The sequence below is a fragment of the Dermacentor albipictus genome, chromosome 1 (genome assembly GCF_038994185.2).
Source record: "Dermacentor albipictus isolate Rhodes 1998 colony chromosome 1, USDA_Dalb.pri_finalv2, whole genome shotgun sequence".
NCBI lineage: Eukaryota > Metazoa > Arthropoda > Arachnida > Ixodida > Ixodidae > Dermacentor > Dermacentor albipictus.
Genome location: NC_091821.1, coordinates 50,234,060 through 50,250,858, shown reverse-complemented (window position 1 = coordinate 50,250,858; position 16,799 = coordinate 50,234,060). Strand labels below are relative to the sequence as shown.

The 16,799-nt window shown below is 49.4% G+C and overlaps 1 protein-coding gene across 5 annotated transcripts in view; it reads left to right on the top strand.

The window, feature by feature from the left end:
- Positions 1 to 16,799, top strand: part of LOC135912012 (WD repeat-containing protein 47) — a 206,149-nt gene that overhangs the window by 109,254 nt on the left and 80,096 nt on the right. For 4 of the 5 annotated variants that reach the window (XM_070520944.1, XM_070520935.1, XM_070520936.1 and 1 more), the window contains one exon: positions 842 to 1,069. The exons of the other annotated variant lie outside the window; for it this stretch is intronic. In XM_070520944.1, coding sequence (XP_070377045.1) covers positions 842 to 1,069 — 228 coding nt within the window. The remainder of the gene's footprint in view (positions 1 to 841; positions 1,070 to 16,799) is intronic. 5 annotated transcript variants of the gene reach the window in all.

Genomic DNA, 16,799 nt, shown 5'->3' with positions numbered 1-16,799 from the left:
GTGGCTGCCTCTCGAACGACTTTACTTCGCTGCTGCAAGGAGGAGGTGTGCGTGCGCGTAGCATAGCTGATTGCAAAACGCGTTCGAGTGACGGTGGTCGCCGCAGTCCTTGAGCGCTCCTTTCCAGGATCCATTGGCGGCGGCTGCCACTGTATGCGTGCACGGGCTGGCGGCCGCCAACGCTGTGCGCCCACTCGCGCGGTCCTTGTGTGACGCAGCGCGCTCAAAGAGGGTCAACAAGGAGCGCCGCCTCTGCGTGCTTTCGGCGGTCGTGGAAGCACAGTCGCACCATGGACGTCCGACGTGAGAACCGCTGTACGAGTGTCGGCTCCTTCTAGAAGTACATACGTGTTGTGAACCGCGCGCGAAAGACAGCGGCGATCGTGCTGCTCTCTTGAACCGCCCCGAGTCCTCTCTCCTCGCCTCCGCCTTTGCAGGTCTTGTGGTCATTGCGGGTCTTTGCAACGTGTGCGACTTAGTTGTGTCCCGTACAACTCTGAAGATCTCTTCGATCTTGCTCGCGTTGCGAACTTTCTTTTTTTAACCCTCGCCGAGCGATTTTCGTGACGTGCACCGTATAAACTGCCAAGTCTGACACTGCGTTCTGCGAAGGAGAAATTTCCCCGCTGGTGTTCGAGTTGGTCCAAAGATCAGCGCTGCTTGGTAAACCTCGTGGACTGTTGACTTCCGCTGCGGGACGTCCCAAACTGTATTCCCGACTACTACTGTGGTGTGTATAGCAGTTTTTGGAACGGTCGTTAAGTAGCCTCGTTGGACCCATATAGAAGGACGCTGTTATAGGTTGCCCACGCATCTGCTTTTCTTTCTCTGCGGCCATTAGACTAGTCCCAGCCAGCCAGCCAGCATGAATACGGTGCGCACACGCAAGCGTCTTCAGGAACTGTTCGACGCCGAACGACGCCGGCTGCGCAGTCCCAGCCCGAGGCCTACGAGCCCCATGGGCTCGACCATCATCAGGACTCACAGCCCGGCATGCAGGATGGCGTCGCCATCCCCGCCTCCGCGATCCCCCGTGGGACCCGGCAAGACTTACCAGCACTACTGGGAGGTCAGTGTGACCCGGCCACTAACCGCCGTGCTTAGGAATCCCCGGGTTACTGACCCTGTGTCTTAATCGCTATACCAGGCGCTCTGTGCGAGGCCGTATCTCTTGAGTGCGGTGACTCTCGGGAATGGCCGCGCTTCAGGTACCGAAGGTTCGACGGCGCTAGCCACAATCTGCACAGTAGCGAGCTCTCGCAGCGCTGGTGGGTGTATATACCTAAGGTCGCGCGAACTCGTTTTTCGTCGATATATATACGAGCCATCTGCAAGAGCTCGTATTAGCGCTCGTCCTGTGTTCTGCTTGTCCCTGTGTAATTTTTTTTGCGCTATGTATCCCAGTCTGAATGCAAGAGCTTCGCGGCTGCAGTTACCTACTTCGAGGATGTACCGGCGGAAGTTAGAAGCTATACTTAACGAGTATCGTACCTGTGAGTTTGTGTGGCTTCTGATGCAGCGACTAACAACGCACGTCTTCCCTTGTTAGACGGACTTACGATTTCCCTCTAGCAAGGCAGCATACCGAGCGTCGCGTTTCCTCTGCGCCTGCTGTACCTAACAATGCTTGTGCGAGCTGCAGGCAACGCTGCCTTTCCGGGCGGACGCTCTATTTTTTCGTGTGCCGTAAGGTGCTCCGTCCGTGCCTTTCGTGGTCTTGGCGGAGCCTGCACGGCCTAGCGCGCTTCCATTTTTGTAGAAACTGAAAGGGTTTCTACTCCCACGTGACCGTAGTGTGTGTGTGTGTGTGTGTGTGTGTGTGTGCGCGCAAGCGGGCCTCAGCTGCGCCCACGCATCATGTCGTATAGACCATTCGTAAACACGCCCTTGCTGTCGGGTCTTTTCGTGGGAAGCCCGTGTGTCGAGTTCCAATGTAGCGTGGTCAAGACTGGGTATATGCTCCGTGGAGATATCGCAAGCGAGTGATCTCTCCCGTCTCTCTGCGTACATACGCGTCAACTACTTTTTTTTTTTCGCGTTTGCTTTTCTTGTTCGCCGTCGCCCACGCTGCGTAATGGTTCTAACTCCCTTCGTCTGAGCAAGTTAGTTGTCGTTGCTATTCCTGGCCATTGTGTGAGCGTGATGAGATTAAGAGTAGGTTCCGAGTGTTTACGCTTCGTCGCTTATTACTACAACGTAATGAACTAACTTCATTCAAGGGTACTTCTGGTCGTCCCTACCGATGTGGCATATAAAGATATTACTATTTATTTATTTATTTATTTATTTATTTATATTGAATTATATGCGACGAGCCATTTTCTTTAATACTATACGTGATAGCGCTGTGTGTGTTTTCTTCGTTGTTTGCAGCATGCATTGTCTAATACGTAAATTGAAAATTATGGTATACATCGCATCATGCTTGTTTTGCTCTGTGCTAGCGTTGCTCAGCATAGACGAGAGCGCTGAGAAGTAGAAATGCTTACAGACTGTATTATGTTTAAGTGCAGAGTTCGGCAGAATGTATACATAAGCGCCTCAGTTAACTGTCAGCACTTAGGTTCGACGTGATGATTTCTCTGCACTCCCAGCAGCTTATTTTGCATGGATATAGGATCCCTCGGGCCTCCTCACATCCCCCACCGCCATTTTTTTTTTCTTTGGTGGCTGTTCGGAGCACCAGAACGCTTTTTTTTTTTCGAGAACTGCTATTACTTCAAAGCCACATTCTTGAAAAGGGACGCGACGGACAGTGTGCGTCATAAAATGGCCCCAGAAATTCAGTCTTTTTTTTTTTTTCCTTGGCAACAGTGGCTTTCCATTCTTCTTTCTAGGCAACAAAAAAAGTATGACTCGGCGGGTTACACGTTTTCCTTCATAACTCACACTTTCTGACTTTGCTTGCATTTATTCTGAGAGTGCAACTTCAATTTCACACTCTGCTGACTTCCCATTTTGGGAAGTGCTTATTCGAGGACACGCAGTCTATTAATTGCGCGTTTAACTGAACCGTATTGTGCGCGTTCGTTGTAGCTTTCGCGAATCGGACTCTACTGTATACGGCAAACTGAAACATGCTTGAATTGACTGGTCATGCTATTACTGTGTAGGTAAAATTCAAACAGTGAGCGTCTAGGTTTAATGACAGCGTAAATCCGTTGTTTCAAGTTGCGCAGTCGTCGGCACAAATTTATCTTATCAGGTGTAGGGGTCGTATGATGTGTATACGCATGTTCTTTCGTTCTTTTTCTTTCTTTCTTTATTTTAATTATCTATTCTACGCCGTTCAAGGGCGGACGAGTACACGGAGCGCACGTGTATAAGTACCTGTGTCTGGGCTAAGATAACGTCAATCAGTGATCAACGATCACTGATGGATCGACGCCACGGGCAATAAAATGGATTGACTATAGATCGTTGCATGTAATAGCTTTCGCTGTGGTTCCTTCGTCGCCAGTGCATATTCCTCATCGACAAACAGCGTTGCATGCTTACGGAAATTTTTATTTATTTATTTATTTATTTATTTATTTATTTTCGTTTATGTGTGTGTGCGCTGTCACTTACATCGCACAACTAATTTTTGTGGGCTGTTGGCGCTTACTACACGCTAGCTGCCTGCAGACCTATAGCTGCGTGTCCGTAGTAGTGGCTTAATATTAGCCTCTTACTTTAATCGTGCCAGCAGTTCAATCTAAGGTGGTTCATTGAAGTGTGTTCAAAGAAGCTTGTTAACTTCTAAGGGAACTTTACGCTCCCGGACAAACAACCGTGACTGCAATATAGCGTGCTTCGCGGGCACGGTAACCTTATAGGATTCTCCAGGCGACGGCCATGTCTTCTGCAGTGGAGGAAAAAAGAAAGATAAAGAAGTTTTGGACATTCTGTGCGGTATTTTAACTTCATCCTGTAATATATGTAGTGGTTGTTGCCTCGAGTTTCTTCTTTAAAATATTATTGCGATAGCAGTTATATGGATGCTCCAAGCGCATTTCTGTCGCCGTCGCCGCGATGTTCCGTATAAAATCCACACTCGATAACATCGTTGCAGCGCGCCGTACGTTGTACGTGTGAGTGATAAGCCTGCGAGGGTCAGCCGACCACTGCGGCTTAATCTCGCGCGCGCGAGGGAGGAAGGTGGCGCGGAAGCGCGCCATCTTCTGTCGCGCTTCTGTCGCGCGCGAGTCAAGTAGTGGCGGCAGTAGAGACAGCACGAAGGTCAGCATGAAGGTCGCTGTTGCTGCAGCGCTTAATTCTTCACTCCAGCGTCTTGACAGCGAGGTTCCGCGGTCATCAAGCGAGATGTGTGCATGTTTACCTGTGCGCGCGTGACGCCGCGCTTGTTAATTTAGTTAGTAAGCGAATGTTTGCAAGTTTATACGGCCGATAAAACTAATATCGTTACTTCGTATAGCTGTTTTCTAATTTGCTGTCGCAATCGATGTTTTGCCTTTCGGGCGATACTGCGGCTTCTTTTTTTTTTCAATTTATCTATTTTCCCAATACGGCTACCTTTTATCAGCCTTAACCGCTGTGTACGACGACGACTTTCTCCTGATTTCGTTCGTTTTCATTTAAACAAAAGGAAACAAATCTTGGCTGATCGGATACTCGCACTTTCATTTTCCGGACAATTTAGTGCCACTCCAGCATGCTGCTATATTTGTATCAACAGTGTTCTCTCTCTCTCTCGCTCTCTCTGGTCTGTATCCCACCAGTAATTTTCTGTCAAAATCTGCAAGGGAACCCGTATCATCGCTCTCTGATATTTGAATTAGGGAGCAAGAGTTAAGGTGAAAGGGTCTACCAGAGGCTTATATTTAGCTGCATATACCATTCGCCTATGCCGTTACGAGAATGCAGCCATGGATTCAGCTGAGTAAAAAGGTTGCCAAGCTTTCTTGCCTTGCGTGTTGTTCTCGTCCGTATATACTCCACTCTCATGCCTCGCATGTCCTTCTATGTAGTACTCCCATCTTCCTTGCTCTGTGTCAGCTCTCAAGCCCGGTATTTCATTTAGCGTATGGCTACGTCTCCCCGCCAACCGACTGTCAGAATGTGTATAGCGGACATGGAGGAAGGAAAGGGTAGGAGAGGCTACAGTGTCTAATAGGCACTGTATACAGAGGCCCCGGCCAGCACGGACTTTTTGGAGAAAGTGTGGCGGAAGTAACGTGCTGTTTTTCGCAAAAGAGCACTGGGACTGGTACCCCAAATGTCAACGTTGCCATAGCAACCGCGCTCCTGAAGCTCTCGCTGCTGGTCTCCGATTCTGAAAAGTGAGATAAGATTTTTTCGCCCCGTCTCTATCTCGCAGCACATTCCGTTCGCGAGACAAGCTGACTTTGGATCGTGGTGCGTAAGCTTGAAAGTTGTATTCAGAGTCTCTCTCTCTCTCTGTCTCTGTGTGTGTGTGTGTGTGTGTGTGTGTGTGTGTGTGTGTGTGTGTGTGTGTGTGTGTGTGTGTGTGTGTGTGTGTGTGTGTGTGTGTGTGTGTGTGTGTGTGTGTGTGTGTGTGTGTGTGTGTGTGTGTGTGTGTGTGTGTGTGTGTGTGTGTGTGTGTGTGTGTGTGTGTGTGTGTGTGTGTGTGTGTGTGTGTGTGTGTGTGTGTGTGTGTGTGTGTGTGTGTGTGTGTGTGTGTGTGTGTGTGTGTGTGTGTGTGTGTGTGTGTGTGTGTGTGTGTGTGTGTGTGTGTGTGTGTGTGTGTGTGTGTGTGTGTGTGTGTGTGTGTGTGTGTGTGTGTGTGTGTGTGTGTGTGTGTGTGTGTGTGTGTGTGTGTGTGTGTGTGTGTGTGTGTGTGTGTGTGTGTGTGTGTGTGTGTGTGTGTGTGTGTGTGTGTGTGTGTGTGTGTGTGTGTGTGTGTGTGTGTGTGTGTGTGTGTGTGTGTACTGGCAACAGATATATATACTCAAGTAATCACGGCGCGGGTCTTCGTCGTCTTCAACGTGCCACGGAAAAGCGCAGGAACGTGTCTGCTTCACTGAAACTGTTCCAGAAGTTTTGTAGACTTTGTTCCGACGCGCGTCGGCAGCACGCACTCCCTGCGGCGTGTAGCAGTGCAACTTCAAAGCTCGCGCCTATCTTTTCCGGCGAGCTGAGATTGGAGGCGCAAAGAGAGATGGTACACCAGCGTGGCTGCATTTCCCGCTTCAAAAACGGGACGTCAAGGCCTCTCCTATTTTCTTTCTTTCCTCCATGATAGCGGAGTTTATACGTCACCGCTAACAGGAATTCGAGTATCGTCGTGCTCTTAGTGTGCCCCGTGCACCCGATCTGGGTGCCCTCAGAGCGCTCGTCGCGTATATGTTTCTGCATTCACGTATGCAATTTCCTCCCGAAACCAAGTAGCACTGCGCTGCCGCGTTTTATTTCAGACTTGGCAGTGACTACGTGAGTCTCCTGTAACGCTTACATGCAGAAAAGGTATGCTTCATATACAGTTGGACGCGTCTTGTTCTTGCAGCACCGGGTGGCCTTTCTCTGGCGACGCCATGGCTCTCGCGGCTGAGGGAATGGGCCAGCGGTCACAGCAGGCTGCGTGAGAGCGAGCACGATTTGTCATGCGCGTACGCCGGTCGTCAGCCACCGCGTGTACGGGGATCGCCACTGTATATGTGGCCTACATTCGGGCCGATGGCGGCGTATTAACCGCGGACACGCTCCGGCGCCTTCTTTCTGCTTCGCGTTAAATAGGAAGCGATGGCTTCTTGTGTTGCGAGCGTATATTTTCGACGCTTCCGCGCTCACCCCTCCTGCGTGCTCGCGCACGTGTGCCTTGGAGCACGTATATATACAGCTGCTGTGGGAAGAATTGGCGGGTTTGGACGCGGCCCGCGGCTTATATCCTGATTGCGGAGTGAATTGTGGCGCGCCGCTGTAGGAACAGGGAGCCAAAGTAAGGGGGAAAACTAAAAAAAGAAAAATACAAAAGCAGGAAACAGCATGATACGTTGTTGTGTGGACCGTGCTTTGTGTTTACTGCGCTACAGCGCGCGCTTGGATATGTTTTCCCCCTTAATTCCCGCCAGCATATTGAAGAGAACGAAAGCCGTTTTAGGGTGTTAGTCTTCATTGTGGCTTGCGTGGGAGTATGTACACGGACCACCGAAGAAATTTAGGACGCGGCCGGCGCTGATGTTGATAACAAAATGTTGTTTTTTATAGCAATATCTATGCAATTTAATGCATTTGGCGCTCGAACAAGTGGACCGGGCGCGTTCAGTAAACAAAACGGTTCTGCGCGTCGCGCTTACTGTGTGGCAGCCGCGCTACAACGATCAAATTGCGGTCGCTCCGAATGATTGACAAGGATTGACAAGGTGTGTTCGATAAAACAGTCCTCAGAAAAAAAAGAAAAAAAAGAAGAAAGGGTATTCGAATGCACTGGGAAAAAAAAAGTGGGGGGGACGAGCGCACAACCTGCGCCGCCGTTGATGCCAATGTCTGGAGGACGGATACATACAGGTGCTTTGGTGCATTCAGCTGGAACGGTACGCGCGGCCTTTCGTGGACAGGTTTATGACTGTACTTCAACGCAGATAAAGGTACGTTAACGCAGAACTGTAGCGCGCGTGATCAATAATTTTGTGACAGCGTCAAGTTGTATGTGGCTACCTTTGCACGCGAAACGAAAAAGGAGAAAGAAAAGAAAACACTCACGCTGATTCAGGTCATGTTCCAGTGATTGCGCGAAAATTCATGAGGCTGGTACTTTGTAGGAGACAACATAGAGTTTCCTACAATATACTAGAGGGAACTCTGGCGCTGCAATCCCTCAGCCACCATGGGAGTGATGTGAAGTGCATTGATTTGTCTGGTCTTCGTACTTGTGTTCTCGGACGTTCTTGTGGCTTTGTTTATTACGCTTTATATCCCTTGACGCAATAGTTCTGCTGAAACGCGCAAGGTGGAGAGAAGCAGTTAATTGTCGTAAATTTCAGAGAAGTCTATACTATTCGAAGTGCAGAAGAGGTTGCGAACACGCACAATCGCTGATAATTGCAACGATTGAGCTTGTCGAGGTGGTCAAATCGAAGCGCGTCAAGCGTCTCAAGGCAATGGCTTGTCCGCGATAAATTAATAAGGGCGTTTCATATCGCTTGTCGATGCATGCGTCCGTAGCGTAATGGCCTCAGTATCGGGCTTCTGTGCTAGAGATCCTGTGTTCGAATCTTGCCGTCGGACAAATTTAATAATGTTTACCTGATAATCCGTTACGCAGTACATTGTTAAGAAAATGACGAGTTTACAAGGTCACGAAGTCGTTTGAAGCCGGAAGGACGAAGTCTAGGCAAATCCATGTACTTCCCACAATTCGCATACTCATACAACCGCTCCCATCGCAGCCTCCGTAGATACTATATAGCGCCAGAGTTCCCTCTAGCAATTATTGTATTAAATTCTGTAGGAAAAGCGGCCATAATAAGCTTGTGGCAAAGGACATGAGCGAACTTAAGTCTGCACGAGATATTAAATCAAAATCAGGGCAAGAAGCGCGATGGGGAGCGAACTGTAAGGGATATAATTATATCGCCTGATGTTTTTTTTAATCTTATGCATTTATATTAATTTGTACCAAGAATGGGAAGTTCCGTTACAGATTTTGACGGGAAGTTAGAGAGCTAACCATGAAGCGGCATTGCCAGCCGTATCCGATGAATAAAGTCATTTTGTGTAGTGTGCCACGCGAACAATTTTTTGCGTATCCCAGCGGAAACTAAGGGGTGTGTATGTGTAATCTGAGATTTCACGTTGTGACGGCTTGCTTGAAACATTGCTCACCCGTTCCTGTTTAGTACGCCGCGCATGTAATAAGAGCTGGCATACGCTACCATATATGGTATGCGCGCCTGTACGCGTTTTGTGACACCACACCGCGAATGCTAAGCCCGACTCATGTATTTGAATGTAGACTTTGGACGACTCTGAGAAAGCAGGTTACTCTATAGAGCACGTGTGTCCCTTTTTTTTTTTTTGGCGCATATGTACGATCCCCTGGCTATCGCAGCAGGCGACGTGTGATTAGTAGCGCTAGCGTTTGTCAACGCCCCTGTGTAGGGCAATGACGTTGCTTCGGCCCATATTTGCAGCTATAGCGCCAGCAAAGTGATAGCCGCGCATTAGTGCGTTGCCCCTTTTAACAGCGGACTGGCCTGTACAATAAAGACGTTGATGGGTGGGACACCGAAATCGAACTAGACGCGGCCCTGACCATTCCACGTGGTGGGTCACTGTCAGCGAGCTTTGTTCGCGGAAAGATCGGACCCCGCCGAGAAGAAGCCCCGAGCACCTCGACGCGCCGATTGGTGGCCCACGACGGCAGAGAAAGGCGCCCGTGGGCTTTAATTTCCTCGCGCCGCTTGCGCCTCTTCCGCATGTCGCGACGGCCGTGGAGCCCGCTTTCTCGTCTGTTCGTGCGTTTTAATAATAGCCGTTGTAATGCGCACGTTGTTCTAGAAGCACATCCTTCTGGGCATCGAATACTGGCGCCGAGGAAGTTTAGTCCGATGGAGTTAATTTTGGAGTTCGCTGTATAGAGAGAACGATAAAACTAGTTCGCCAAATGACACGTGAGCGGCTCCGTGATACGTCCGACTATATACCCTAGGGGCTGCCTGAATCCCGACAGCCACTTAGCTCCCAAAGTATCAAACAGGCCGAGACGTATATACGTGCCCCATGTGGTGATTTTCTCTCGCCTGGCCAACCGGTGGATAGCTGGCGTGTATAGAAGAATTGTAGTGTTTTAGTGAGCTGGTTAGTGGTCTGCGTTTCACGTATGTCGTGATACGGTCGTTGCGGCGTGTAATATCGCTAGGTATAGTTAGGCTGACCGCTGGATGGGGCCTGAAGTATGTGGGACGTCCGTGGTTGACGCCCAGCATTGGTGTCGAAGATTCAAGGAGAAAAGGGCACAGGGTATATGTCGTCATCGTCGTGGTGCACGCGCGTTCTGGCTGCATTTGCGTCGCTTTTTATCATTGTCTGCATGGTCAGCATCGTTCTGATCGTTGTGCTGGAATAATGTGACTCTGACAGGGCGATCGACATTTCTAAGTACTAACCATCACATATGTGCCCGAAGGCATATACCGTGGCGTCACCTGCAGAAGAGCTTTCGGTGACGGGTTACGTATCATCACGTGACGCAATCTACGAAGCCTTTTCATTGGTTTTCCATGTGCAAGGAGGGCCAACAGTGGTTACTTCTTTTACCTATCTTTAAGCTTTATATTCGGGACCTTTCAGTTTTTGCTGCGACGTACGCGGCGAATCCACAGATCTTCTGCGGCCTCGGAAGGCTTATTGCCCCGAAAACAAGCTTCATTGCCGACACGCGTCGTCTGTTCGGTCATTCGGCGTTGTAAACTTTATGCATGTATAAACTAAGCCTATAAAATTTACTCGAATCGCGTCACAACAGACGCATTATCTGCCCTGGCGGACATAATTTGCTAGAAAAACCAAAGTAATATATTCACTAATTGGACTAATTACATCAAATAACGTCTTAATTACAACGATTATGGCGCATGTATATATCGGAAAGTTTAAGAGAATCGCTAGGAAAGTCAAGTAGCGTATGTGTACATTTCAAAATGGGCATATAGACCGAAGTAACTGGCATCAGATTTTTTCGCTGAGCTTCCCTGATTACACACGCAGTTTAAATACGAAGCGCGGCTCGCGCGCGTGTGTGTGTGTGATATTGGTGAATCCTGCAATGGCTTAAGCGTCCTCTCTCGATCCGTCCATACATAGTTGAGCACTCAATCTCGGACGGCAAGGTTAAAGACTTCGGACCGTCTTTCCTGCTGCTGGAGCTGCTGCAGCCACGGCGGTACTCTTCGTCGCGCACAAACGGATTGGCAGGAGGGCGGCGCGCGCTGTAGCTCGCCTGATTCTGCCTAAATTGGTGCACGGCGGCTCCTGCCTCGTTGCTGTGACGTCGGCATGTCGATGGCGGCCGCGAAAACCTCTCGTGCGCCGGCGCTATTTATGGCGTGTGTGTTTGTGTGTGTGTGTGTAATGTGTGTGGGATGTGTGCGTACGTGCGCGCTTCGCAAACGGTTTAGTGTGGAGCGACTCGATTGAGCCGTCAAGTTGGGCTGCCGTGCAGTGGCGCTCCTTTGTGGTCGCGATCCGCCCCCCGTCACATTTGTTCGCAAAGGCCGAAGTGAGCGTTTCGCGCTGACCCTTGTCTTGGGCGCCTAAAGAACCAACGGATAGGCGGAAGGCGATTTGTTCTTTCTTCTTTTCTTCTTCTGCTTCTCTGGAAGCTCTAACAATTCTCGTTGGAGCAACGGCGTGCGCAGGGGCCGGGTTTTCGCGCCTCGACAAAAAAGTGCGAGCTTCCTCCTCAAAACGGGGTCCGGAAACTTCTTTTCAATATATTAAGCCTATAGTGGGCGCGCCGAGTATATATAGTTTTGTTCGGGTCGAGGTGCACAGAACATAACCTGTTGTGGAGAGGTTCAGCTTCTGCTGTTCCTTCTGGAGACATCAGCTGTTGTTACTGCGAGTGAGTCACTCTGCTGAAGATAGAGGTGTTCTGCTCACTATATTATATTGAACCTTTTCTCGTCAGTAGCGTTTCGATAGATGCGCACCTGCGCAGACAAGTGCACTCATACATCCATGAGAGCGGTATATCACATGGGGGTACGCGGACACTGCACGTACTACAGTTTAAACAGCCACAAACGACTGCAGTCGCGTTTGGTAAAACATCACACAGCCTGCCTTTACGGTGCTCAACTGTCGGATGTTTATAAAGATTGAAATTTTTTCTTGCAGCTCGCTGCGGGCCTGTGGCAACTCTCAAATGCAGAACTTACGCCCTCCCCCCCCCCCCTCTCCCCACATTTTTCTCACTCCCGAGGCGCATGCTCAGAACTCTGCAGTTGCATGTCCGCGTTCCAGTCGGGGCGAAATTTTAAAAAATATCGCTTATGTGCCAATATATGTATGAATACGCCGAAGAACTCTGGGCACTTAAACTTGATCCTTAAACTGATCCGAAGCCTTCCACTGCGGCGCCCTCCATGGCCCTCGATTTATAATCTTAGCGCATTGCTATAGGTTTCATTATTACCATTCGTAGATGTGTTGCTTCAGCAGCATGTTTATGCGTCCTGCTCCCCTGAGGGCTTACGCGCCTAGTAAGTGTAATGCTATTATAATCCGTGATTATGCTTCGTCGATTTTACGTTTCGTTAGAGATAAGCCTTCATAATGTACATGTAGACAAGTAGATGGAGCTTTCTCTGTATTTTGTTCGCTTCAGGTTGTGCTGTTTGCGCGTGCACAATTGTATTATCTACTAGCTATACCGAGCTGAACGAGCACTAAACTCACTTTGAATTGACTTTCTATGCCAAGTGATATTGGATATACGCCGCCATGGCCGAGCGGCCCCTGTTGCCTTTTATGTCGCTCTTAGTGGCGTCCTTATTTTCTGTGCGCGTTCGCAGGTGTAAACACGCGCTCGCGCACCGTCTGTTTGTATCGCCGCATGGCAGCAGCCAGCGTGCGGCCGGGCCGACGTGGGTGGCGCGTAATATACGCGCCGCGTCTCCCACGCTTCTCCTACGAGGCACGCTCGTTGGCCGTCAAGATACGCGTTTCATTGCGGCTTGTCGCCATCTCTTCACCAAGGGCAGAGAGAGCCGCGCTGCCGCTAATTACGACGTCTTGCGCTTGTATTCTGCGGTCTTTTTCAGTTGGGTTGATGGGAACGCGGTTCCAGTGGCGTGTGTATACGCATCGCTCGCTTTTGTTTCCGCTGGCTTCTTCTGCCTCCGTCATTATGTACGCCTATACATCTGCGCACGGTTTTATCTTTTGTGTAGCGAACTTTCTTGCGTAGCCTCAGTGCTTCCGACTCACGCTCGTTGCAAGTCTTTATCCTCCCTCGTTTGTGTACTTTCTCTGCCTCACCCGCCGGGGAAACTTACTGGCCGTACGGCGTTATGCTTCTGGGCTCAAGGTCGCTGGTTCCATTCCCGACCGCGCCCGCCGCGTTTAGGTGGCTGTGGCATGTCACTGTGTCATCGTGTTCCTTTAGATCTGAGTGCGCATAATGCAAAGAACCCTAGGTGGCCAAAAATTAACCCGAGGAGGTTTCCCTATATACGGCGTACCTCGTATACCCCATTCTGAAGCTTCGAGACGTTGTCATTGTTCTCTGACTTCGGTATATCCGCGCGGCAACCGCAGCCGTGCAGTCTGTATTCCGTGTGACACCGACGTCTGACTTCGATATTATATATACGCGGCATTTCTTCTTGGTTCGACTCGTTGCTTTCGGACGCGTGTGCTGCGGCCAGTTTTTTTTTCGCGCGTTGCGCGCAGCTCACTATAATTAGCGTCAGAAATTCTGCGGAGCATTACAATATCAGTTTTGTCGCGCTGCTGTTGCTGGATGTTTGGTCTCAATCTCACCCCTGTTCGTGCTGCGATTTCGTGCCGCAAGGTAGGCGAGTTGAGCAAGAAACCGTGTGTCCAAATGAATGCCGCTCCCTCGTAGATTGGCGATCACGTGGCCCAGCGGCGCAGGGCGCGTGCCGCTGCCTCGGCGCTCTCCTGCGCAGCGCCAGGCATATTTAAGTGAGCAGTTGCCAGAATGGGACAAATAAACGGCAGCGCGACTTGACACAAAGAGCGAAGGCGCATATCTGACTCGCTTTCGGCGGCTGTTTGGCGGTCTTCTGTCGGGTCACACCCCATCTATTTGTAATTGTTTAGCGCGCGCTGCTGTCAACCTTGTGCAGTAGTGATTTACGGCCTATAACGCGCACAAAAGTAAATGGCAGGGGTCAGTTGCCAACGAACTGACCTTTATTGCCTTTTTTTGCTGTTGGCTGCACGTAATTACTTAGACTCATCGGCGTGAGGCAATGCGCATAATTACTTGTTTTACAGTGACTTGTGCGTGCGAACTGCGACGCGGTTTCGGTGGTAATAATAATAATATTTGGGGTTTTACGTGCCAAAACCACTTTCTGATTATGAGGCACGCCGTAGTGGAGGACTCCGGAAATTTTGACCACCTGGGGTTCTTTAACGTGCACCTAAATCTAAGCACACGGGTGTTTTCGCATTTCGCCCCCATCGAAATGCGGCCGCCGTGGCCGGGATTCGATCCCGCGACCTCGTGCTCAGCAGCCCAACACCATAGCCACTGAGCAACCACGGCGGGTCCGGTTTCGGTGGTGTCCACACCTTTGTAGCCAAAGCGCTGTTGTCGTCAAAACTGGCTTCTCCTCAACAAAGGGCTTTGTGGGAAGAAGCCCGCTTCTGTTAGTTCCCGCTATTACAGAATAGAGCGAGTATGTATTCTAAACATTTCTATGCGTGTGCAGCCGAGAATGTTAAATTGGCATCTGTAAGCATCGTTAGTGTAAAAAAAAAAAAAAAATTGTGGAAAAAACAGAAAAAAATAAGTAACTTTTATTACCGTCACTTTTTGTGTTTTCTTCTGTTTTTTCGCTCTCAGTTCTGGAATTTCGCTAGCGTTTTCTGTTAATTGCTTTTCCGCTATTTCACAGACATATTTTTTCCACAAATTACTTTCTTATGGGGGTAACTTTTACTCCCCTAATTACTGCAGCTTTTATCGAAGATGAAAGAGTCAATGCTGGGATGAGCGTCTAACAGATCATACAAGCACAGATCAGCGCACTCCACAGAACAAATTAAATGTAACAATACAGGCAGCGACGAAACGCCCGGCACTACGTGACACATCCAAGTATCCACACTACCGGCAGTTATAGCCATGTTTCGATTGACATGAATGACTCGTACGGAGAAAAGCTGTATCATTTTTGTGAATTTAGGGCCAATTGGATCCTGCGTACAAGATCACTGTTGAAGCTCCACACAAATGTTAGTTGTGTGCAATAAAGGCAGGAACAAATCTCATTTCGCTCAAAGTTATAAGGGCAAAATTTTCACTTTACTGTATTGACCCTTTTCGCGGCGATATCCCGTGGGCGCTGCCATGTTTGCTCACGTGGTGACGCGTCCATTGCTTGCCTCAACTGTCTCCGTTGCCTCCGTGTTTACAGTGAATGTGTATGACTACGGTGCGGCTTAGCAAACCTCAGTTTCGGGATATATCGTGGGCGACCGGTGATGGAATAGACGACACGAAGTTTTGGTCACAGCTTCAGAGAACATGCAAAAGAGCTCTCGAAGCTGATTAAGCTGTGTCCAAACGGCGCGAGCAGCGTCTACGGTGTTCGTTCTAAAAGCGGGGCTAAATATGTATTCCGAACTATCCAAACTTTCCGTTCATGAATTGAATCAGGATTAGTGTGTTTTGCTCTTCGTTCTTTATTTGGGAAATATTTTGAAGCAGCGGCTAGTCACTTTCTGACTCAGTTAAGTTCCTCGGTGCAGTCACTATCTCATTATTTTCTGCCTAATCGCTCGCGGGTGTGCTCAGTTCCGATAGATTTGTTCTTGATGCGCACAAGGCTTGAAGCATGGCTGTTCTGTACATTGCAATACCTTGTAGCAAAGATGTATTATCGCTAGTAACTCGCTTACTCTTGTGGACCGTCACGAAACGTTGGGCTTCGACCATTCGTGCGCTATTGGTGTAGTCCATCATTTATTGTGCGTATGCAAGGCGTATATATTCAAGTGTGCGCCCATTCCCTTATTCTTGACACGTTGGCGATAGAGTGAGCGTAAGTTTCCGTGCCAGTTGGGGTAGTTGCGTGTGGATACTGGGCGCGAAATATATGACAGGAAGCGGCGCTACTCCCTTTGTCATTGTTTAACAAGCGGTACTCACTCTTGCCGACGTTTCGGGGCTGAAGCCATTTCTTTGAAGGTTAGCGATACAGCGCTGGCGGATGTGTCTGTATCCTCGGGCAAAGCCGTGCATCTCCGGTAACACGTACGGACAGTTGCAGCAGCGGTCCGCGACCTTAGCCACACAGATTCATTCCATTCCTTAATATGCGAGTCACTATTTTTGCAGCGAATTACTGCGCACGTCTTTAATCCACCGCTCCACATTTTGAAACACGAATGGAGCAGAGTGCGTGAGCGAAAACCGAATTGTATTTCCGACAGCTGACCGCCTAGAAACCCCAAAAGCGATAATGGCTTCGTATGCGTGCGCTTTTGCTGAGGCAACGTGCGGTGCGCCGCCGAAAGCGCCATCTCGTTTCCCGAGAACAAAGTGCTCCGCGATAAGGGTTCTTAGGGACCAATTCTGGTAAAATGAAGAAAAATTCGATCTTTCAGCGTAAACAGTTTTTTTTTAATCAAACAATGTCGTTTCTTTGTTAAATTCTAAGAAATGTTTTGTTGTAAAAATAGACATTTTCTGGTCCTTGCTGTGTTCACATTTATTTGTTACAATGTATGCATAAAGGCACGTATGGCCGGGTTCGAACCTGGCCTCCCGACTCTGAGACTGGGCGCCCAAGCGAGTGATGTGCCGTCAGAACGTAGCGTATACCTCCTTATGCCAAAATAGCGTGGTGCCTCGCTACGCACTCACGTAGTCCAGTAGCGGGATGCTGTCCGTGGCAAATGGGGGCGTGTCATAGACGGGACAGGTGAAGCGAATGGATGCACGACAGTGAGGAAACGAATATGCATGTTGTCTGGATTGTGTAGGCGAGCCTCAGACATGCGGAAAACTTGTGAAAGATGAGTAAAAGGCAGTCGGACGCGAGTAGTACTTCGTCGAAGGCCCCGGAATGGACCGTTGCAGCAGCGTGCATGGAACTATATGAAAGTCTGTCGGCTGCCACCTGTTCGTTCTGTCGCAA